Source organism: Eptesicus fuscus, chromosome 12 (assembly GCF_027574615.1).
Source record: "Eptesicus fuscus isolate TK198812 chromosome 12, DD_ASM_mEF_20220401, whole genome shotgun sequence".
NCBI lineage: Eukaryota > Metazoa > Chordata > Mammalia > Chiroptera > Vespertilionidae > Eptesicus > Eptesicus fuscus.
This window is the reverse complement of record NC_072484.1, coordinates 53364420-53388977: the sequence shown is the minus strand read 5'-3', so window position 1 is coordinate 53388977 and position 24558 is coordinate 53364420. Positions and strand designations below refer to the sequence as shown.

Below are 24558 nucleotides of genomic sequence, written 5' to 3'. Positions count from 1 at the left end.
CACTGAAACCAACACGCCCTTCCTTATCAGCAGCTGAATCGTCTGACTCGGACGTCACATCTCACCCCGAATCCACCATCTTGGTCCACAAGGACAGGAGCCAGCAACTGGATCTCCCATCCCTGCGACATACTTTCTTCTCACTGGCCCGGGAGCTTTCCCGGATCACCTTCTCAGTGCGAGGTCTGTGCCAGGCACTTGCAGGGCAAAGGGTTCCTGTCGTTGAGGAGCTTCTGCTCTTACGGGGGACACAGGCCAGTAGACGGGTGCAGGTGTGAGGTGCAGGTCGGCAGGTGTGATGGTCGGGTAGACAGGGGCGGCGTGCTAACGGTAGAGGGAACAAACGGAGCCTTGGGGACACCTTGCTTTATGCAAAGGCATGTGCCTGGCTGCACGGGGACCTGTCCTGCTGGCGGGAGGCCGGTGGACCCTGGGTGACGCTGGATAGATGGAAGAGCAGTGACGGAAGCTGAGCCATCCGGCCTATGACCGTGTTAGAAAGGGGAGACTTCTAGGAAAGCTCTGCTTTCTCAGATGGGCCTTGAACATGTCACCTGTCTGCTGCTCTCTGATCCTCTAGCTGGGCGTTGTCAGGGACCGACACTGTGCCGGGAGCCATGGCCGCTTGCCAAGACAGTCAGTGCTAAAATACAGACTGCCCCTGCCCCCCAGGGGCCTGCAGCAGCGGGGACGTCCCATAGCTTGTAGGGACCAGGCCCTGGTTACCCCTCCCCTGGTTAGTACGCAGTTCCCGGAGCAAATGTGACACGGCAGAGGCCCGCATTTGAATGGTGTCCCTCTCACTTGTTTTCCTAGAATTGCTGTGGATTGACTGGAAAACTCCCCGTCTCAACACCCACAAAACAGAGTTACCAGAACCAGGAATAGAAAGACACCCACGGCTTTTTAAGCAGGTCAGCGGGGTGGCTGAAAGCCCCAACTTCCCTCAGACACACTCGCGGGACACTGGGACGGCAGAGCAATTAGACACACAGTTGCTACTGAGGAAAAAAAAGTAGCAAATGCTGCTAGATTTAAAATTTTCTTGTTTGTTAAACTGGACTCTGGCCAAGTTATAAAACTGAAGATTTAGATTTTAGAAGGAAATGCAACAGCCTGCTGGTTCGAGAGTGACAGCAGGTCTCGCAGAAACCAATGTTGTTACGCAACACTGACTGAGGGCAAAGAGTCCCTTGTGCAAATCTGTGCCCTGCACTCTGTTCAGATACAACCGGGATGAGATCTGAAAGCTTCCTGGTGTTGTCATTGTCATCACCACAGCACATGTGCCCCTGGGTCCACTCCCCCAGTGAGACGGAACTTGGTGGGGTCGTCCTGTATGCTCCCAGAGATCCCTAAGTATTTCCCTCCAGGATGAAACACCTTTAGCTAAAATTGCTGCAAGTGAGATTGCAGGTGACCAGTTCTGTTCGCATCTCCCCACCGAAGGGCAGGGTGGTCCCCGCTTCCTCCCCATGGGAGGGACAAATCTCACCTCTGTGGGGACCTGCATGACCGAAGGAGCCACTGCTGTGCCCAGAAAAGGCAGGTGTCTGCTCCAGTGAAGAGTTTGCTTGGACACACGTGGATTACACTGGGGGGCACCCACTGAGGAGACTCACAGGGGAGGGTCCTGAGCCTGGACGGTCAGTTGGATGTAGCTGGACCATCAGCCCAGCAGCATGGCTTCCTCTGCAAATGAGCCTTGCAGCGGCTCACCGGTGCCATGTGGTGCCGTGTTGTGTTGCAGCGGCTCACCGGTGCCGTGTGGTGCCGTGTTGTGTTGCAGCGGCTCACCTGTGCCGTGTGGTGCCGTGTTGTGTTGCAGAGGCTCACCTGTGCCGTGCGGTGCCGTGTTGTGTTGCAGCGGCTCACCTGTGCCGTGCGGTGCCGTGTTGTGTTGCAGCGGCTCACCTGTGTCGTGTGGTGCTGTGTCCTGTTCACCCGGGTGGCTGTTTGCTCAGTTCTGAAACCAGGGATGTTAGCTAATGGGATAAACCACAGGTCGGGAACTGCCTGGGGCGGTGCTGTGAGAAATGATTCCACCACAGCCCACAGATTCAGGCCTGATCACAGCCGGCCTGAACCGGAGCAGCGGTGCAGCTGCGACGTGTTTGCTAAGACACTGCACCGAGGACGCAGCCCAGAGAAACACGGGTGTTGCTGGTTTGGAGCTGCGGGCAGCAGGTTTCGTGTTGTCACTGCACAGGTGGATATTCTGGGGCAATTCTCTTCACAGGGATTTCTCACGTCTCATGGTTTGCTGTGTAGGTGCTGGTGTGCATGTGTGTGAGTGTGGCCATAGTAAGTGTGTATAGGTGACTGTGTGTGAGCGTGTGTGCATGTGTACATGTGTGGGTGCATGTGTTCCCAGGTGAATGTGTGTGTAGGTGAGTGCAAGTGTGCACACATAGGTGTGTGTGTGTGTGTGTGTGTGTGTGTGTGTGTATAGCTGAGTGTGTGCATGTAGGCGAGTGTACTGAAATAGCTGAGTCTGTAATGTTTAGTGAGAAGAGAGGTGAAGGCCAGTTGACAGAGCAGGTGGCAGGAGGGTGGGACAATAGTGGAGTCTAACCAGCGAGTGACAGGATTTGGGGGAGTTCTGAGGCCTCTCTGGGCAGCGAGTCCCTCACCTCAAATGAAGGGAGGTGGGCGGGGCTCTGCTGCCAGAACCTGTTGGAAACTTGAGCTCAGGCCCCACCCCCACCTTACAAGATGCCTGGGATCCATCCTAGAGAAAGTTCCAGAAGCTGCCCCCCCTCCCCCCATGTCTGTCTCTCCTGCTCTACATTTATTGGATTCTATGAAAAGAACAGAGGCTCTTAAGAGGCTATAAAGGGACCGGCCGAGCAAGCGAGCATCGCACAAATGTTAACGTTAGCTCACCTAGCGATTGCTGGGGGCAGTGCAGGTGGGGGTGGCGGGGTGTCCGGGCTGCTTCTGGGCTGAGAGAGCAAGGCAGCTGTTAAACAGCCATTATTAAAGGTTAACGTTCATAAACCTGCCGTGGCAGAAACACATTAAAGAACAAAGCTCATCAACTCCCACGTCCTGCATGTTCTTGTTTTCTTTGCTGGTGAGGTCACTGTGTCGGTCTGAAACTGGCCCAGGTGGGGGTTCACTCCACGGAGGTCAGCAGATGTGACAAGTCAGCCCCTGCCGATGGCGGGGGCCTCACCTGCGGCCGCCCGTCTACCTGTCCACCTGCCTGTCCACCCGCCCTACCTCCGGCCTGTGTGCCTCCCTCCCCCAATAACCTGCTGGGCGCCCTGCTTCCCACAGGGCCAGGCTCAGCTGGGCAGCCCCTGAAAGCAGGTCAGTGGGAGGTTCAGGGTCTCAGGCCATATGCACATCTGGCTGCCACCAGGAGGGAACTTACTATCCCCACCCCAGAGGGGAGGCAACTCCTCAGCAATGATGCTCATGGCTGTGAACTGGGCAGCAGCTGTCGCTGCTCTGCTCCGCTCACCCCAAAGACACGCAGCTGGGCAAGGCCTCTCCACCCCAAAGACATGCAGCTGGGCAGGACCGCTCCACCCCAAAGACATGCAGCTGGGCAGGGCCTCTCCACCCCAAAGACACGCAGCTGGGCAGGGCCTCTCCACCCCAAAGACATGCAGCTGGGCAGGGCCGCTCCACCCCAAAGACATGCAGCTGGGCAGGGCCAGACGGCTCCACCCCAAAGACATGCAGCTGGGCAGGGCCGCTCCACCCCAAAGACACGCAGCTGGGCAGGGCCGCTCCACCCTAAAGACATGCAGCTGGGCAGGGCCTCTCCACCCCAAAGACACGCAGCTGGGCAGGGCCTCTCCATCCCAAAGACATGCAGCTGGGCAGGGCCGCTCCACCCCAAAGACATGCAGCTGGGCAGGGCCAGACGGCTCCACCCCAAAGACATGCAGCTGGGCAGGGCCAGACGGCTCCACCCCAAAGACATGCAGCTGGGCAGGACCGGCCTCCGAGGTCTCTCCCTGGCCTCTCCCTCCCCTGTGCACCCGGGTGGGGCGCTCCTTCCAGGGACCCAGCGCCTGGCTCAGCGCTCAGTGAACGTGTGCACGCTTGGTCCTCACAGGGCGGCTGCCTTGTCTGGGATTGAGACCATCCACAGAGAAGGGGAGAGACAGCTGCCTCCTCTCACCTCGATCTGGCCCTCCGCCGGGTGGGTGCTCACAGCACTCTCCACAGGGTTGACGGGGCATGTCGGGTGATCGCCAGGGTGGGGCTCCCTGAGGCCCCAAGGTCCCTGGTCTAAGGTGGCAGGAGCCACGGCCTCCACCCTCCAGTGGCCTAAGCTCCTGTCTGCCCCAGGCTTGCTGAGGGCAGGGCTCCAGAGGGTGAGCGCTTCCTGTCCGTCTGCTGAGGCGGCTGGAACTCACCAGGCTCCCATGGAATCTCACATGCTCTGTACTGCAGGGACAGCCTGAGCCCCAGCTGTCCCCTGGGTGTGCATGTGTGTACATGTGTGCATGTGCACGAGGTGGGAAAGAGGCTCACCCCCACCTCCTCTCCGCTGGTGTGTCCCAGAGGGTCTGGAGCCACGTCCGGGGTGGTTTGTCTCTGTGGCCGAGATGCAGGACAGCAGACAGTATCCTGCCTGGGGTGGAACAGCTCCACCCAGTCACATCAACGGGTCACAAAACTGAAAACAGAAGACGCTCCGAGAAGGACCGGCTGCTCCACCCCAAAGCGCTGGGACCTGCTCTCCTGCTCGGGCTCCTTCCCGGCTCTCGGCCTCCGTTTGAGCCAGGAGCACGGGCAGCATTGCTGGGGTTTGCCTGAGCCCCTGAGGAACAGGGGCTTCTCCAGAGACACGCCCAGAACAGGGACAAGGACACCCTGAGGTTGGGCCAGCTGCCTGGAAATTGTCACAGTGAGACCCATTCTTGGCCTCTAAGAATGGCACTGGAGCCACCAGGCCTGCCATGTCCTCCCCCAAGAGTGGGAGAAAGGAAATGACCTTCATGCAGAGTGGAGGGATTCTCCGGATGAGGACGGTCTGGAAGTGCCGCGGTCACACCTGTGGAGGGGAGAGTTCTGCATGGTGTCCGGGGGCACGATGCTCACCGATGCCGACAGCCTGAGCAGCTTAGGGAAGGAGCCTCGCAGGCTCTTAGGTGGGAGAGCAGCCTGCTCACGGTCCCTCGTGCACCCCCCTCGCGAGGCAGGCGCATCACAGGTCACACACTCCTGGTCTCTGGTGTCCTTCACCGTGGCTGACGTCTGGCAGGGATCGCAGAGGAGGACACGAAGGGGCTGCCTCAAAGGAGGCGAGAGGGTTCACCCCAGAACCACCTGTCGTGCTGACCGGGTCAGCCCAGAGGTCGGGGAGCAACGGGATTTGAGGACAGGCCACCCTATGACCCACATAGCTGGCTGCTACGTGTGCACGACGAACCCCGTTCCACATGCCAGTGAGGGCTGCAGTGCTGCCCTCTGCTTCTGCAGGTCCTCACATCTAGTTTCTTAAGCCAAATAACCTTCCACATTTAGTGCTTAGCTGCACACTTCTGAAAAATGTCCCCATAACGGAGACCCACAGCCGTGGCTGGCCGACAAAACACTCCCAAGGCTGGGACCCCTCAGCACCTCCCGGCACACCGAGTCCCCTGCTCTACAAGCTGTGACAGGGACAGGCTCAGGGGTGGGTGGGCGCCCCACGACGTACGGAGGAGAGCCCGCTTGCTGCCGCAACACACCAGACAGAAGAGCTTACAAAAAGGACTTTATTAAATGGAGGAGACCTGTTTGGTGGGTCAGATATGAAATATACAAAACTTTACATCAGATCTGAGGAGCAGGAGCGGACGCCGGACTGTGTTGGAACCTGGTCCCGGAAACATAGGGACACAAGTTCCAGGGATCCCGGCGTCGCTCAGAAACGAGCCCTGAGGGTCGCAGAGGGGCTCCCAGGCCTGGCCACATGTGCACACGGCCTCTCAGAAATCCCTGCACATCTGGTAACTTCAGTGTGAAAAGCACAGGGCGCCAGGTTCCCGCCACGCCTGTCTCGTCGGAGCCCCGCCTTCGCCCTGAATGGTATGCCGCGGAATTTAAAGGAAAACACCCTCCAGGCCCCTACACACGACAGGAACCACAGTCCTGCGTGGCCGAGCTCCACAAGATCTTTGGCATGGCCCACGCTTCCTGTCACGGTCACGAAAAAAAGTAGACTTTCCGGTAGTAAAACTTTTCAAAACACCCATTTCTGCAAAATGTTTCTGTATGTGGAGCTTTGCGAAAGAGACACGTCTTCCTGGAGAGAAGGAACCCCCACGTGAGGGCCAGCACGGGACGTCGAGGTGTCACAGGAGGGGAGATGACGTGTGTGCCCACCCTGGGGAGCTGTGCAGGTCACATGAGGTCGAGCTCCGCCTCCAGCGCCGCCGCCATCTCGTCTGCCTCCGAGCTGCTCCCCTCCTCGTCCTCACAGCTGGACTCCCTGCTGGACTCGCTGGCCGCGTCCTCGTCGTTCAGCTTCCTCTTGTGGCCCCTGAAAGAGAAGCATTTGCTATGAGATGCTCCCACACAGCACCTGTCCCTGTGAGGCGGTCCGTCTGCCAGGGGCTTGCAAATGCCAAGGGGCTTCCAGTCTCAAAATGGGAGCAAACCACAGTTCTGAGGTGGAGGACACAGGCAGGGCCACCTGACGCAGGACCACAACCCAGGCTCCCTCTGCTTCCTTCACTGCGCATTTCAAAGGACCGCGACGTGGTTGGACAGAAGAAACAACGCTGGCGTCAGTGATGCAGGAAGTCATGAAACCACTACAACAAAAGGCCCATTGGAACCCCAGAGAACATAAGGACAGAAAGAAAAACGGCAGAGGAGCGAGAAGCCCGTGCTCCCTGTCAGCTCCAAGGCCTTGGCTGCCGTTAACAAACTGGCTGGAAAAGGGCTCAGGACAGGCCAGCACCTGCCCCTGCAGGAGCTCAGGCGTGAGCGGGCCTCCAGTCACTCTGGGTGGCTTCAGGCCTCCATCGGCCCACACGGAGCGGGTCCAGTTGCAGACGGGTGGATGTAGGCAGGCCAGGTGCTGGGCCAGGACGAGTGACGCGCTTGTCCAGCCCACCTGGGAGCTGCCGCCTCTCTTCCTAACGCGGCAGGCGCTGTGCACGGCCATGGGACCCCGCACTACCTTCCACCTAAGAGCCGGGACAAAGCGCTCTCCACAGGGCTCCAGACGGCGTTGGCTCTGATTATACAAAGAGCCACCACACACGGGCAGGCCCCAGGCAGACTCGGAGACAGGCCCATCCCGGGGGCGCCCTGGCAGCCACTGTTTCCTCAGGCAGCTGTCACAATTACTTGGATAAACAATAAACGGCAACCACACCAGCACATTACATTACCAGCCGACGCCATCACCCTTCTTTTTAAAAATTGTTATTTTTGCTATTCTTCACCCGAGGATGTTTTTTCCATTGATTTTTAGAGAGAAGGGAGGGACGGAGGGCAGGAGGGAGAGAGATTGGTTGCCTCCCACACTCGCCAACCACTGAGCAACACCGGCAAGGGTGCTATCACCCTTGCTATGGCCCTGCAGACCACTCAGTTCCCTGACGGACCTGCAGACTTGAAGAGAGGATGCGGTGAGACCCCGCCAGCCCGTGAACAGCTCATGGCTCTCCCTCTGCGCCGAGACGGACCCTCAGCAACAGCTTGAAAACGGTACCCGAGGAACCCACCTTGTCCTGCCTTTACCCCGACACGGGACGGCGCAGTGCCGCTCGTGTCACAGGCCCGAAAGATCTCCTGGAGAGACTGCTCAGATGGTGATTACCTGTGACAGGCACTGTATAGAGCTAGGCAAACACAGCATGTGTGCAAGGAGAGCATACATGTAACACAACAATGTAACATGTTTAAATCACACATAACACGTAACTAAATACAGCACATGTGCAGTGTAAGCGAACACACAAACTGCAGCAGACCCACCGTCTGAAACCACAACTGCTGATGTTAGGAAAAACGTGTAATTTATTTACGAAACAGAAGAAACACTATCAGCAAGGTCAGGAAGCTTTTGCCGACGGCTCTGCACCTGCAGAGAAAAGAACATGCCCTGGGTGGACGAGGAACCCAGGCATCTGTCCCCATCACAGATCTCATTCCAAGTCCTGGCCCGCCCACCTGCGGGCGGGGACACGGGACCCATGAGGTCACTTTATAGTGTGATGCGTGGCCATGTGGTCTGTCTCCCGTCTCTGGGAGGTCACGTCTGGGGCAGAGGGAGGACCACCTGAATCTGATTGGCAGGCTCTGCTCCCTAGGTGGCACTGGGCAGCGTGTTTGCGTCTGTGGATTTTGGATCCTGGTCGATTCCATGTGCCCACACCCGAGTCTGTGCCTTTTGATCCCGTGATCTCTATTGATCCATCTCCAAGTCTGCTAATTCTTCTGCAGATTCAAATCAACTCTGGGGCCCTCTGGTGGATTTCCATTTAGGTATTACACTTTTCAGCTGCAGCGTTCCTGTCTGATAGCGTCTGCTAGATGAGGCCTTGTCAATAATTCATTCTGTCGGTCTGTGACCTCCTGCTTGGCTGTCTTCCTGTGTGGGTCAGACTCTGCTGTCTCTACGTAATGTTTTTGCTAGAAAGTGGACATTTTAGTTCCCATGTTGTAGCAGCCCTGGGTCCTGGCCTCCTCTCCCTCCAGGCTTGTTACTGTTGCTGTTTAGTGACTGGCTGGACTGTTTTGGTGAAGTCGCTGTCCCCAAAGTGTGGGCTCTCTGGGCTCAGCCTCGGGCATGGGCAGGGCCCTTAGACAAAGGCAGGAAAACAATGACACCACTTTTGATCTGTCGTGTGCTGAGGCAGGTGTGGAAAATGAGCACTGTCATTTGTTCTGAGGTGAGTCTGAATTGGCACCACCTTCCACAGAGGACAACCGTCAGCAGCTGCAGGTTAAAAGTGCAAACACCTTTTGATTGGCAATTCTGCTTTCAGAAATCCACCGAGTGATACGCTCAAGCACATGGGGCTTGAGCACTGCTTGTGGCAGAAGAGACTGGACACAGTGCAACTGTGTACACAGATGTGATGAATGCCCAGGGGTCCACCGAAGACAACAGGGCAGGGCAGGAGCAGGCACGACGGCGCGTAACCACGGCTCCAGGGGGGAAGCGAGTGAGGAACTGACAATCCGCAGTGAAGTTCTGCGTTTCCTCCATTTTAGAGATGACAAACCCCCAGTGTATTAAAGCGAACCTTCCAGGTCAATCCACCACCATCAGAAACACCTTCCACACCCATGTCCACATGGAAACATGGGGTCGATGCTCGAGCACAGGTGGATGGGCCGGATGCGTGCAGGAATTCAGCCCCCGAGAATGGGGCAGTTTTCCTGGTTTACCACCGACCAGATGGGAGGCCACAGCGCCAAGACTGACGTTTCCTGGCACTCGGAGAACAACCTTTGGTGAGGGAAACGGCCGAGACCACTGCCAACAGGGCATGAAGGAAACTGCTCCTTTCCACCCTCTGACCTGTCGTCTTCACTCGGCCACCGACTCTACAGAGAATCTGAAGGAAGTCTTACGTGACTTTCAGGTCACCCTGAAGCCATGCCTCCAGGCAAAGGCAAGCGCAGTGCCCGCTGGGAAAGCTCTGGTACGGGCAAATGCTTTCCAAATGCACCGACTTCTCTCAGGGACTGACCTCCGGGAGCCGAAGCCCGGCTGCCGTGCGCACAGAACAGGCATGTGGTGACTGTTGATCTGAAGGAGGAACGAGTAAGTTCTTGGCAGAGAAGCAAAAACACACCCCTTTCTACTTCCGAGAAAACACACTGTTAAGTTCAGTGGCATTCAGATTCCTCAGAACAGCTTGGCCCACGGGATTGGCACGATGTACTGCCAACCACACGTGTGGCATCAGCACGGGCCGTGCCATCGCACAGGAAAGTCGTCACGAACCGAAACAATCCACACGTAAACAACAAAAACCCCAATAGCACTTTTTACTAATTTCAAATAAAACACAGTGTTCAGCTCAGCGGCACCTGGCCCAGCTGGAGCGCCCGTGTCCACCTCCGCCCCGAAGGACAGAGCCTGCAGGCTGAGGCCAATCCTCTTGGGGTCTTGGAGGAAACACTTGGTTTCTCTCTTTCTGAGAGAGAAGACAGCGCCAGGTTAAAAACTCCTAACCAGAGCACATGCCACAGATCGATGAGATAGCATCCCACGTTAGGCCACCACTCGGCAAGGACCCGTCCTCATGTCCCTCCCCCAGAAACGCAGGGGATGCTCGCAGAAACGACGCAGCGAGCAGTGACTGTGTGCGGCTCGTCATCTCCCAGCACAGATTTAACACGTTAGCTGGGCAGCTCGGCCTCAGAGCCGCTCAGCTGAGTGGCCATCTCGAGGGAGGTGTGTGTGTGTGTGTGTGTGTGTGTGTGTGTGTGTGTGAGAAACTCCTGAAGCTGGGACAGGGACAATCTGTCCCCACTTGTGGCTGGAATTCCTGCCCAGCCGTGGCTGTCACTCACCCGGGCACACAACAGCTTAGGGGTCAGACCTGAAGGGCGTGAAGGGACTCAGTCAATAGAAGGCCTGCAGAATCAAATGCAGTTCTGGGTGAGCTCGTGGGACGGTGGGGGGCGCCATGAAAAACAGGAAGTGTCACCGTGTCAACCATGCCATTGGCCCAGGCCCGCTACCTGCATAGCAAGGTGCTCCTGCCAGGGCTCGGGGGAGGCTCCTGCGGTTGACACATGGGCCAGGCGCCCTCCAGGCGAGACCAGGACTGAGGGGCGGGCTGCCTGGATCACACTTGTAAATGCAGCAGCATGTGGGATAGACACGGCCCCTCCTGAAGGACAATCAGCTGCCTGAGCAACAACCGAAACCATGAAGTCTGGATAAAAACCACATCATCACGACGTAATACCAGAAAATGTTCGCGTTTAAAGAAGCTGTATGTGAGTTGTTTCAGAAAGAAGAGAGTGAGTGAGCCTGGCCCTCTCAGGACCACACAGCACCTTCGGGTCCCTTGCCCCCGACTGCTTCGGGTGACAACGATCCAGCCATCTGGTCTGTGAGCCCGGGGGAGACCTGTCTGTGGTTGTGGAGTGAGCATCATGTCTGAGCAGAGGTGCCGGCTCTCCCGGGGACAGTGTGGGGGCCTGGGCCCTGCTCCTGCCGAACCCTCCCCCAGGGCAGCCCTCCTTCTCATCCAACCCTCACTCTCACCCACCCTCCCCGGGGCCCACCCTCACCTGGGCCCCCGGGTCTCCGGTGCACTCCTCTCGCTGGGTGACTTCGACTGGAGTGTGTGCCCCCTCTGGGTTGCTGGGGCCTTGGGCTCCCTGGGCTGAGGTGCCCCATCCTGCTCCTCCTCCTGCTCCTCTGGCTTCTTCTTCTCGCTGTCGCTGTCATCGCTGCCTTCTCCTAGGATGTCGTCCACCTGCCAAAGGGCCAGGAGTCAGTTCACAGATCAGCTCGTAAAGAACCGCACGCGCGTTCCTCCGGGGGATGCGTTGCCTAGCAGACACACTTTCAGCACACCCTGGGGCCACGTGTTCCATGCTACTTTACGCTCCCACGCGGGGCTGTGGTAAGCTTGGTCCAACACCACCGCTGAGGAACGTGGCGAGGCTCAAGGGGGGTGGGGGGGGCACAGCCTGGGGGTCACTTCTGGGTGCATGACTCTGATGGGGATCTCACGTCTAGCGCACTAACGGACTTTATGGTGAGCGACTGGGTGTCCAGACGGCGGAGTCAGTGGAACCTGCGCCTGTTTTTTCCAAGAGCTCCAGGTTGAACCATTTATGGACTTGCTGGGTGAGGCTGACGAGAGCAAACAGTCTCCGGCTGGCAGGGCTGGCCCGAGTGACTCGCCGACACCAGCACAGGCAGCAGGGAGAGAGGCCAGAGGCCGATGTCTGCAGCATTCACACCGCTCCGCCAGCACTGCCAGGACCCCGCAAGTCATCACCCCAAGGCCAGGGCAGAGCAGGCGAGGGCAGAGCCAGGAACCCCCGAACTGCATTGTTGGCACCATTGGTGCCAGTAACCCAGGGGGCTGTTGGGCTCACTTCCCAGCTCAGCTCTGCTCCCAAGCACATGGAACTGGCTGATTCCAGTAATGCAGGGGTGGGGAACCCTTTTTTGCCAAGGGCCATCTGGATGTTTATAGCATTATTCATGGGCCATACAAAATTATTAACTTAAAAATTAGCCTGCTATATTTGGTCAAACATTTAACTCATCCCTAATGCCTCGGTAGGGCCAGACCAAGTGATTTTGTGGGGCCTTATACGGCCTGAAGGCCAGACACTCCCCACCCCTGCTGAGTAACAAAAAGCCACTGGGATAGGATTCACCTGCTTGACCTTGGGAATGACCTGCGAGGTCTCCAAGTCCTTTAACTGGAAGACAGGAGTAACAAGCGCAGAGTCTAGCCAGCGCTCTGCTCTCTGGTGATGACTGGGACACTGTCATGGGCTCAACAAGTCTGCACCAGTACCTGTTTTCTCTGTCCCAAGTTAACCCTCGACAGAAAAGTGTGTGCCCTCTGCACTGAGGCTGCTGCTGCGCGATCCCAACAGAGCCTTGAGCCAGGGAGGATCCCCTGGTGCTCCCTCCTCACACAGGGTCGTGTGCACTTCCTCCCTCCCACCCACACACCTGCCCTAAGGGGGTCAGGAGGCATTCTGAGGGCCCAGGAGCTTCTCTGAATGAAGTAGGACAATGGGCTGCAGGGCCTGCAGGGACACCACCAAGTAAAGCACCCCAGATGGTCAGGAAGCTAAAAATTCTGATTAAAGAGAGAGCTCCCAACACAGAGCAGCCTCGACCAGGAACCAGCTCGCATCAATGTCAACACCTTCAGGCACTCACCTCCAGCTTCCAACAGACCGACTGCAGACCCAGAAACAACAGCAGAGCCCCCAGACCCACTGACGTTGCTACACACAGTGGAGGCTTTGCTCACAGGTTCTTAAGCATCACCCACGGTGCCGCTTGCAGACTCACCCGAGACGTCACTGACACCCTCCTGGTATATTTAATGGGTATATTTACTCTGTTTGATAAGCAAACCTCCTACTAGAATGTTCTATTAATTCTGTATCCTGAGAAGAGCCATCATTTGAGCAAAGGATCATGAATGTATTATGAACAATCCCAACCTATGACGCAACTGGAACGAGGCCATGAGTGTGGCATCCCACCGTCCCCAAAGCTGCTGGGAAACTTGCTCGTCTCAGCTTTCTAAGGCCAGTGGAAAATGTGCTGTTTTATTCAGAGTTAATGACAGCCCAGCATTCTGCCAGCGCTGGGCAGACCTGCCGGCAAGCTGGGGAAGCAGCTCTTTGAGGAGTTCCCAGGTGTGCCAGCCCCGCACCCAACAGGGCTGTGTGGTGTGACACTGTCAGGCTGAAATAATGGGGTCCCCAGGACCTCGGGAAGGCCCGGAGCCAACAACACCGGTGAAGCTGCACATGGATAGACTCTGGCCCATGCTGGCCTCTTGGGGCCGGGTGGCCACCTCAAGACACTTTGATTGGCTTGTCCCATTAACTCACCAGAGAGCAAATCCATGTATCACTTTCTCCAAGGACACGTATTAACACATGCAGACCGGACCAGAGGCACGAGCTCACGGTGCTCACAGAAAGAAACAAGTTCAGCAGAGTGCCCGTCCTATAAAACACAGGCCCTGGTCTCAGGACGGCAGAAGGCCCTCTGCTGAGCTGGAAGGGCTGCCTCTGCACAGCACGGGGCCGGGCGCCTCCCGCTGCCGAGCCCCACAAATACCGATGACACAACTGGCCCTGGTTTGGCAAAAAGCTCTTTTTCTGAGTGAAGCACTACGCACAACTCCCGGTTATACACACAGTATAACCACTTGGCACCAAAATGACTAACAGGAAATCACACTATACGTGCACATACTTTATAATTTTTAAACAAAAGCAAGTAGAGATTCTGTCTCAGACCTGGGTTTGCAAGGACGCGGCTCTAAAATGCTGGTGTGCCGCTGGGTGCACTATGAGGACAAGTGTCTAAAACAGCTCTGGCGTCAGAAGGAAGTGGGCACGGAAATAATGGACCGGGGTGCTGAGCTCTGCACCGGACTCTGGAGACACCAGATGTGGTGTGGAGTTCACAGCAGGCGAGTACACTGCAATCTCCTCAACACGATCCCAGCCTAAGAGCCCCCTCTGGTGGACGAACACTACAACAAGCCGAGTCATGGCACAGGTGAGCACTTAGGACAAGGCACAGGTGTGAGCACAGGTGAGCATGGGGACCTCAGAGCAAGGCACAGGTGAGCACAGGGACCTCAGGACATGGCACAGATGAGCAAGCTCATGTTCACAGTCACACTTCCCAGGATTATCCATTTACTGAAAGGAATAGAGTGCTGCCCCCTGTTCCAACCTGTCCTCCCCTAGTGACAGGTGCTGGGGAGCAGCGTCACTGCCTCTGGGTCAGGACACGCCCCGCGGTCTGCGTGCAGAGCGGTAGTTCGTGTTTATGCGTCCCCGCACCTCACAGGACTGTTGTGACTCCTCTCCTATCTGAGGCTCCCCCCAGTGTGCGCGCAGAGCCCTCGTGCGATGCAGGAGGCGGCCGGCAGACCTCAGGCTGCGCCTTTATGACCAGCACTTGCCGAGACGACGCGACAGAGGGAGAGGCCTGGCATGGTGTGGAGGCACCACCCGGTCCACGGTTCTCCTCGCTGGCCAGGCGACACCTACACTTGGGGGGGTTCTCTGAAACGTCCCGAGTGCTGGGTGGTCAGGAAAGGAGTGCAAATCCCCAGGAGGCTGACTCATGGTAACAAATAGCAGACACGCCCGTTGGATGGTGAGAGGGTCTCCTGACACCCTGGAGTCTCACGCGTGTCCCCTCCCAGGGAACAGACTCTGAAGGACGGGCCCCTCTGATGGAGCCACTGGCTGCCATAGATCCAGGGTGACCAGAGAGCCAGGAGCAGCTCTGCCCTCACTGCCCCTGCACAAGAGCCACATGTCCCTTCAGTGGGTACCAGCTGGGGCATGGGCCATCATGTTTGACTAAATTTTAAGGAAGAGCAGACTTCTCTCTGCTCAGCTGCTTGGGGCGGCTCTACAGGGCCTCCCTATGGATACAGCCTAGGGACAGCAGCCCAGAACAGCACCGCTCGCCACTCCCAGCAGGCTCACGCCCCCACTTTTCCCAGCCCTCTCGCCATGCCGTGGGGGAGGATGAGGACACGCCCCAGGTTCCCCAGGACGGAGGAGCCCCAGAGAGAAGGAGCGTCAGCTCCCACTCAGTCAGGAAGCGCGGACCACACCCCCACTTCCCAGGTCACCTGCCGCCCACAGCACTGGCGTGGTTTCGTGGTGGAGATGAAACAGAACCCCCAGTCTCCTGACACACCCTCTATCCTCACTCCTGTGCTCTCTGGGAGAGTCCAGGATGTCTCTCGCCTTCAATTCCTCCTGTTCCCAACAGCAGTGTTTAAAGTTTTAAGGCTAACTTTTATTTCTGTAAGAAAGATTAGTTTCAGAGTGAGTCATATATAACACTTTTATTTGACATTAAAATTTCAATCCCTTTGATATGAAGCAAACAAGAGTTAAAAATGCTGTCACTGCCTGACAAACTGGGCAGTGTGTCTGTACATCCAGCAGTGAGGTTACCCATGACTGACCGGGGGGATGGCCAGGAGGAGAGCAGCGAGGTCCCAGGTGTCCTCCTCCTAAGTGGACAGCATGCCTGTGGAAGGGACATCTAGACCTGGGCTTAGACAAGTAGCATTGAGGAAATTCTTTTTTTTTTTTTAAATCCTCACCCAAGGACATTTTTCCCATTGATTTTCAGAGAGAGGGAAAGACAGAGAGAAATATCGATGTGAGAGAAGCACATCGATTGGTTGCCTTCTGCAACCCTGACTAGGGCCCGGGCCAGGGAGGAGCCTGCAACCAAAGTACGTGCCCCTGAACGGAATCAAACCTGGTACCCCGGTCCGCAGGCCGACGCTCTATCCACTGAGCCAAACCAGCTAGGGCAGTGGTCGGCAAACTTCGGCTCACGAGGCGCCGTTTGCTGCTCTGTTGACCAATGAGTTTGCCGACCACTGGGCTAGGGTGAGGAAATTCTTTTATTAGAGGAAACATCTTTATGAAACAACAGCCTGTGTACAGGCTCAATGTTCTCAGAGGCAGGTGATAGAAATTGAGGAATTGGGCCCGTAAAAACTGGGTTTAATGGTCACAAAAAAACTATCTCTGAGGATGGTAATCTGAGGCTCTGGTGAGGTTCTATATGGAATAGACCATTTACATTTTCCTGCTGTTGTTGAAAATAAACTGAAATTCTGTATTCCTCCTCTGCCCAGCACTCCCAGTGAAACCGAGTGATCTGTCTGCATGGCACCATCATGCCAGGCGACGAGCACCGAGGCCAATGATCTGTCTCAGCGCCCGTCCCACCCAGGGGCCTGCTAGGAGTCAACCGCTGCTGTGTTTACTGGGACGTGTGACGTGGTTCTCTACACTGGCCCTTCAAACAAGCCAGCCCAAGAAAGATGCTGTGCTAACAATGTACAAACGGAGGCCCTGATGGGCATGACCCTTCCCCCAAGGGGCCTGGCCCGTGACAGGGTGTGGGGCATAAGGGCCAGGGGAGGACCCCAGACCAGGTGGACCAAGAACAGGCTGACGTGAGAGCTGTGGTTTTTAGAGATGAAGCAGGAGACAGACAATACTGACTTAACATGGCTGTTAGGCAGCATCCCTGGCCTCCATCTGCTCGATGCCAGGAGCACCCCCTTATCAATGACAAGCCCAGATGCTGTCAGGTTCCCTGGGGAGGGAGGGACTGGGAGGGCCCACCATGGAATCACAAACCCATGGAACCACAAACCCGAGGTAGTGTACTTATTGCTGAATGCTGCCGACACACTGATACATCACTTGATACTGCTGCCCATTTCGTTTCCTAGAAACAAAGTGCTAGTCCCAACCCACAGGCAGGATGCTGGGCCCCAGTGGAGCCGGCTGAGGGCACAGGCCCTGGCACGCTGAGGGTCTCACCTCTTTGTCCATACTCTCTAAATCCTCCTTACACAGAGTGTACAGCGGCATGGTCTCTGACATGCTGGGCTGTCGCTTTCTTCTAGAAGGACCAGGCTGTTCTCCATCAGGATTATCTGGCAGCTCTTCACCAAACATCTGCTGCTGATGAGGCTGAACAGCTCTGAAATGAACATTTTAGGTCCCACATGAGGGAAGGCACTTTTCCAGCACTGAATCAGATTCCTGACTCGGGACAGGTGAGTACGCACGCACGCACGCACACACACGCACACACACACACACGCACAAACACACGCACACACAGAGACCATCCTAGTTATGGAACATGCTGCCTCATCTCACTAGCTCGAGGCTGCTCGTTTCCTCCTGTGAAAGCCAACACCCACCGCCACCCCAGAGCATCCACTGGGCTTCACTGGTTTTAGAACAAAGAGCAAATAGGAAGATTGACGATGAAAAACTTCCTGGAGACCAGCAGGAGCTGTTATTTATCCTCAAAAGAAGGTTGAGCAAGCTGTAAGATTTAACAAAACGAAACTAACTACTTCTATACTATCCAGGCTATAAAAACAGGAAATGTGATGATGAAGTGCAGAAACAGATGCATCTGTCCACAGAGAACAGGAAAAGGTACCATGAATTCCGTATCCAAAGTTGGGTTAAATTATTAAATATTAATACAATAAACCAACCAGCAAAGACCAAGAGGCTCCGCCCAAGAGCCGACACCACGCTCGTGTCAGAGATGTCCCACTACGTTACAATTAGTTCTGTCTGAACCAGTTTTGAAGCTTCCCTCTACACACACTCGTCTCAACGGTCAGATCTCACGGTCACACTCTCACACCTGTCACGGCCATGGGATTTCAGGGGCTCGTGAAAGCTGCAGTTACTCTCCTCTGGGCACTGTTTTTGGAGTCAGCTGCTCTGTGGGGGCCTGGACCCAGACAGACACCACAGGTCCAATCACTGGGACACTGACGACATTGTAGTAAGACCTCATTCTTTTGAAGAAAAATGGAAGTATTAAGTCTAAACCACAAAATCAAAAAGCAGCAACTGTATTAGGCTAATCAAATATTATCTAAGGAAGGGAAGATTTTTTTAAACCTGGAAACATAAAGGACAACCTGAAAAATGCTGATCTTGGCTTTTTCAAGTCAGACTGAGTTGACCCTTGAGTAACATGGGTGTGACCTGTGCGGGTCCACCTACTCTCAGACTTCCTTCAATGAACACCTGCTGTTTCTGACCTGAGTTGGGAATCGTGGATGCAGAGGGGCCGACTGTGTGCACTGATCTAGGCTGTTCTATAGAGGGGACTTGAGCACCCCTGGATTTTGGTGTCAGCCCTGGAACCGATCCCCTGTACGTACCCAGGGACAACTATGTTCTGGGGAGTCAAAAGTTATATATGGATATTCAACTGTGCAGGTCGGCGCCCAATTCCCCCCACGGTTCAACGGTCAGCTGCATATTCCCGGCCTTGTCAGCGGCCCACCCACCAACTCGAGTGCTTGATACTTATTCTCTGATGTAGACACCGGGCCACACTTCAGTTCATACCCACTTACTGTCAGTTCCAAACACCCAGAGCTCCAACATGAATATGGAAAAGCAGCAAAGGAATCTTTTTACTAAAAATAAAGATACAGTTTCCCTTCAGAAAAACGGTTCCAGAGTTTTAACAAAAACTTGAAAGGTTGAGAACAAGCACAAAAAAGCAGGGGGCCCCCAGACCTAGGGGTACGTGGAGCTGAGCTGAGCTGAGCCTGGGCTGTGGCTCCAAGGTGCATAAGACCTTGCACATCGGTCACCAAACAGGGTCCCGAGGCCCTCAGGGCACCTGCAACGTTCCAACCCCTTGTCCTGAGAGGCAGTGAGGGTAGGGGGCCTATTTCTTCCTGCTTTTCCACCCAAGAGTAGATCACAACAGGCGGACACACAGGCGGTGGGACCACTGTCCGTGCTAAGCCAAAGATTCACAAAATGCAAACAAGCCACTCTTCTCATTCTATTTCTTTTTCAATTTGGAGAGCAGTTATCCTTTAACCAGCAGCTACAAGGACACTTAGTAAAACAAACAACAGCCTCAGTAAGGAAACAGAAGACATCAACCAACCAACCAACAAGATGCACTGGGCGGGTTCAACGTCACCACGGAGGGGACGGAGGGAACAAAACCAATGACTTTGAAGATGGAACAGAAACCATTCAATCTGAACAAGACAGGAGACTGAAAATGGAAAAATGAACACAGCTTTGGGGACAGTTGAGACGGTAACAAAGGAGTCGACATCCTGTCACTGGGCACAGCCTTCAGGTCAGGGGTTGAATGAGTCCCAGACAGGACAAAGCCCCACAGCCACGCCACACACTTCAGACTCAAGACAAGGAAAGGTCATGAAAGCAGTGAGGGAAAATGTTCCTTCACCCACGGAAACCACAGTTGGAAGGACAGGCAGGGAGGAAGCACAGGGTCTGTCGATGCGGACAGCATGCAGGAAGCTGCCCTGGGACAAGGGAATGGACTTCCTCAACTGCAGACCAGTCACACCCAACGTCTGCCCCAAAGATTCAGAAACAGCAAAACTGCACAGTTCAATGGACGACAGGGAACCAGAACAGCCCCTCTGGTTCTGATTGGTCCCTGAATTCCAGGGTGCAGCCAGGCATGACCCGCTCCCCCCCAACTCTCCCTGCCCCCCTCAACCCTCGGACTCTGTGGACCACACACTAGACCTAAAACCTCTTACGGTGAAAGGTAAGAGGAAACCTCAGGACCTGGGATGAGGCAGAGCGGACAAGTAGACACCAAAAGCATACTCATGGAAGGAAAATCGACAAATAATCTCATCAAAGTAGGCACTTGTGCTCTGCCAACGACTGTAAGACGGCAGGAACAAGGGCCAGAGTGCGACAGTCTCTTGCAGCTACAGAAGTGACGATGGGCTTGTAACCAACTCTGGACTTGACGGTAGAAACAAGCAATTCAGTCAGAAATGGACAAAAGAGAGAGAGCCGCTCCTGCCGAGGGCGCACGGTGGGCTCCACACACCGACCTCGAGGAAATGCCAGTGAAACGAGGGACACACCTCATGCTGGGCGATGCCGAGAAGGGAGGAGCAGTGTCGCTGCTGGGGCAAGAGAAGGTCCCGCCACCTGAGAGCTGGGGCTGGGCAGGTCCTGACGGGACCAACACACACAGCACCAACCCGGCAGCCACAGCCCGCAGTCACTCCGGAGAAACACGGGGCACACCCGACGTCCACATGGGTGATGGTCACCAGGAAGCAGGGCCCAGCAGGGAGGGCACAGTGACGGCGCAGAAGACTCTGGGAATCCCAGGGATGGCGACCGGATCTTGGCAGCCGGTGGGCGGGGACATGCCTATGGCTACAAAGAGCGTCAGGAGGCCCCGGGTGAGGAGCACCCGTGTATTCACTATGTCCCTGTCCCCATCCTGGCTGTGAGGTTGGGCTGCAGTTTGCAAGATGCTACCGTTGGTGTCAGCTGGATCTTTCTATATTATTTCCTACAACTGCGTGGGATTCTATAACTGTCTTAAAAGAAAACCTTGCCTTAGCTGGTTTGGCTCAGTGGATAGAGTGTCGACCTGTGGACTGAAGAGTCCGGATTCAATTCCGGTCAAGGGCACATGCCCGGGTTACAGGCTCAATCCCCAGTGGGGGGCATGCAGGAGACAGCCTATCATTGGTTCTCTCTCATCACTGATGTTTCTGTCTATCCTTCTCCCTTCTTCTCTTAAATCAATAAACATATTAAAAAAAAAACACCTTTAATTTAAAAAAATCAAATGTTCACAATGAACTACACACAGTGATGATGGATAAATAAAAAGGAATTCAGAATTTCAGAGGATTTGCAATGCCGAGAACTTGGGGTTCCTCCTGGTCCTGGTGTCTCCACACCCCCAGGCTGGGACCACCATCCCTAAGCTTCGCTCATCACATGGCAACTCTTATTGGCCCTGGCCTCAGCACAAGGCGAGCTGTGCACTGTGCTGGCTGTGATGGAGGCTGGCTGCGTGGACCGCTCTTACTCCCATTCCCACACACAGACCTCGTAGGCGAGAAGGAAGGTTCTCACACATGGCTGCGAGCAGCCAGGAGAGTGCCACCTATACTCACCCAGAGCCTCCAGGGAGATGAGTTCCAGGTGCCTTAGGGCTCTGGGCACAGAACAGGCCACATCACCATTCTTGGGATAAGGAAAAGGGGCTCCCTCTCCCACAGCCCTCAACACACAGGAACTACAGGACCAGTAGGAGCCAAGAACTGGCGAGTGCCCTGATGGGCAGTGGCACGGGCTCTCGAGGTCCACAGCCCTCAGTTTCCGGATGTGGCAGTCTGCACACCTTGCATCTGAGGTGCTAACCAGACAGGGACAAGCTCTAAGTGCCGGGCAGCCACGTGTGGACAGGCCCAGATACTTACCCGCCAGGACTCCATTCTCGCTCCTTATCTAGACCACCCCCCAAGGTGCCATGGCATCCCCACTGGGTCCAGGGGATGCCCACATGGGACCACCACTCAGCCACTCTCAGGCTCAGCCACCATGGCCACTGGGCTCTAGCTGTCCCATCACAACAGCAGCCAACACAGAGGGTCACCTCTCCCTGTTCTTGTGAAAGTAGGGAGAAATCAGAGAGCATCAGTGACTTCCTGAAGGAACGCTGTCCTTGACCTGGCCCCGCCCCGTCTGCTGCTCAGGAAGCCTCTGCTGGTACAGCCCTTTCTCAACCATCTTCCCACCCCTGACCGAGAGGCTCCCAGGGCGGGGCTGCAGTGTCCCCGGTCCCGGGTCAAAGCAGAGCTGGACGCCTGGAAGGGTCAGAAACACATAGCTGAGGTGTACCCGGCACTCCGTCTGGGTCTCCTCTTGAATGGGGAGCTTCAGAAAGGAGGGCAGCCTCGCCACTTAAGAACGATTCAGCAATAAGAACAAACACACACCACACTCTATGTGTTGGCGGATAAACACAGGGCCCATCCCGAACACCTGAAAGTCCATGCACATCAGAACCTAAGCAAGAAATCACGCCCCTCTGAACCTCTCTGGGACAGTAAAATACAGAGCTAGAAACCCACACTTACTTTTTTTGCAGGATAACCTGAACGAGAGTTCCTCTGAAATACCAAAGAAGCCTTTCTGCCTTAGGTACACGTCCTCCACGAACGCGGAGGTGAAGTCCGTCCCCGCTTTAGCTGAACCTTTAATTGAGCAGCAATCGTCTACCTGCTGCTCTGGCGACAGAGAGGACGGCAAACATTTGCTCACCTGGGTGCTAAGGAAAGGCTATACTTTAAAAAACATATACACCTGAAATGATATTGTTCACCACAGAATTTTTAAAGAGAGGGTGGAATACAGATGAAATCCATCGTGAGAAATGTGTCAAGAAAGGTCTGAGAGTGAACACTACACATTATAAACGTTTGAGCCCTAAGTGCCGACAACAAAGGAAAACACCCAGCACTCCATATATCCACAAAGGGTGAGGGATGCAGTCCAGCTGGGAAGAACCCTGGCCTCCTTCATTGCAACGGCAGCAACTACAGGACGCTTTTCTAACTCAACGAACATTTCCCAGAAATTCACAAAAACCCAGGAAGGAAAAAAAAGGGCAAGTTAAGACTACAAAGGGCAGCTTGCTGAAGTGAGATCCCAATGGTGAGTCGAGATGAGAGAAGGCAACAACTTGGTGACACGGCAGATGTGACCTGACACCTGCACCTGCTGGTGGGACTGCAAGTCCCAGCAAACTTGGCCAATCACTGGCACCACTTATTAAAGGGACGCACGACCTTTCCTGGATATTATCATGACTGGAGGTCACAGGAACGCAAGCAGCGGCATAGAGGTCAAATGTAACTCCTTAACTGGTGGGATTTAACAGTGATGATGCTTTTAGTTACAACCAATCACCAAACAAAAGCCCAACCCAGGGTGTCTGTCACACCTGGGGCCCCACAGCAGGGTCAGCGGACACTTTACCTGGCCTTCAGGGGTGGCTTTATGTCCACTCTGAGTGGCTCAATTGGACTCTGAAGTGTCACCATGTCCAGGGGAAGGCCAGAGGGAGGCATCAATGGCCACTCCCAGCGTGGACAGCTGCTGGGGGCAGGGGGAGGGGCGCGGCGCTTTCCAGAGGGAGAGGGGACATGATGCAGGGCCACACGTCTACCCCAATGCCACACCAATGGCAGCTCTTTGAAACGCCAACCTCAGACCCCTCACTTAAATCTCAGACACCGCCCCAAGACTGTTCACACAGTGGGGGGTGTGGTCCTCAAACTCAGGATCCTCTCAGCACAGAGGAAGTGGAGGGCGCACCTGAGACTCAGAGGGGCGGTTTGCTCCACAAGTGCCCTGCCCCCTTGGGAAGCACAGGTGCGGGTCCACTTGGGCATCTCTCCTGCATGTCCTGCTCACCCCATCGCCATCACCAGCCCATCTGGGCTGTGTGGAAGTGGGTAGGTGACCAGAGAGGCTGTGCTGCTGAGCTGGGGCGGCACAGCCCAGCACAGGCCCAAAGCTGCCCTTCTCCCTCACGACAACTATCTGTCCTGTGGAAGGGACAGACCTGGTGGGCCTGAGGCATCAGGGTCAGGCCCAGCCCTCCCCCCGCCTCCCCCCCCACCCATCATCTGCTGTGATATGGCCAACAACGGCCCATGTGTGGTCAGCAAATGAAACGGCTCATGGAGGGCGACACTGAGCCAGTGTGAGTGAGCCAGTGCATGGCAGCTGACACAAACACAAATGTATGCAGAGAGGCCCGAAGTGGAAGTGGGGGAGGCTTTTTCACATCAGCAGCCAGAGCCCTCAGCGGCAGCCAAGTCCAACTCAGCACCGGATGCACCCAGCCCACCCGAGGGAAGCCCTGCCAGCAGGTGTGCTCCGCGGTGCGGCGCGGCAGACATACCTGAAAGAGGAGTGTCCCGTGTGGATCTGCAGGGAGCCGGGGGGCCCGGGGCTGGTGGTGCCCTTCCGGATGAGCTTGCCCGTGCTGGCATCGTAGATCCGGACATCGGGGCCGGGCTGGGCCTTGGGGTGCACGGGTGTCGGATGGAACAAGGCAGCTGGCAGCGCACCCTGCCTGTCGGGAAAGGCTGCGGGACTGTCCTCCCTGCGGGTGAGAACAGGCCATGAGGAGCCAGGACTCACCGGGGGATGCAAGACGCCCTACACAGGCCCATGAACTGAGGCCTCCCTCCTCTGACGCTCAGAGCCCTGGGAAGGACATCACACAGCACGGGGACCTAAGTGCAGGCTGCGTTTGTTGTTTCCCTCATGTCTGTCCCAGGATTTCCCTCTAAATACAACATTCAAACTCTTTAAGAATAGGAAGCATTTTTCAAACCTTTATGGAAAAAAACAACAAAAACCAGGCTCTATTACATATTCCTCGCCACGGCTGAGCCTCTCCCAATGACTCTACAGCAGTTGTGTGGCTCATATAACTTCTAGCAGCTGTGAAAGAAACACACAAACTAGATT

General features: G+C 55.6%; 1 protein-coding gene across 4 annotated transcripts in view; it reads right to left on the bottom strand.

Moving 5' to 3' along the window:
* Nucleotides 1-5709: 5709 nt before the first annotated feature.
* The window catches only part of CTDP1 (CTD phosphatase subunit 1), a 34246-nt gene continuing 15397 nt past the window's right edge, over nucleotides 5710-24558 (bottom strand). Inside the window, exons 10-13 of one of the 4 annotated variants that reach the window (XM_008160335.3) lie at nucleotides 23984-24187; nucleotides 17032-17194; nucleotides 11221-11408; nucleotides 5710-6490 (exon numbers count right to left, since the gene is read on the bottom strand). In XM_008160335.3, the coding sequence (XP_008158557.2) occupies nucleotides 6352-6490; nucleotides 11221-11408; nucleotides 17032-17194; nucleotides 23984-24187 (694 nt within the window). In that variant the 3' untranslated portion in view covers nucleotides 5710-6351. Of the gene's footprint in view, nucleotides 6491-11220; nucleotides 11409-17031; nucleotides 17195-23983; nucleotides 24188-24558 lie in introns of those variants that run through there. The other 3 variants (XM_028139294.2, XM_028139296.2, XM_028139297.2) reach the window with 3 other exon arrangements.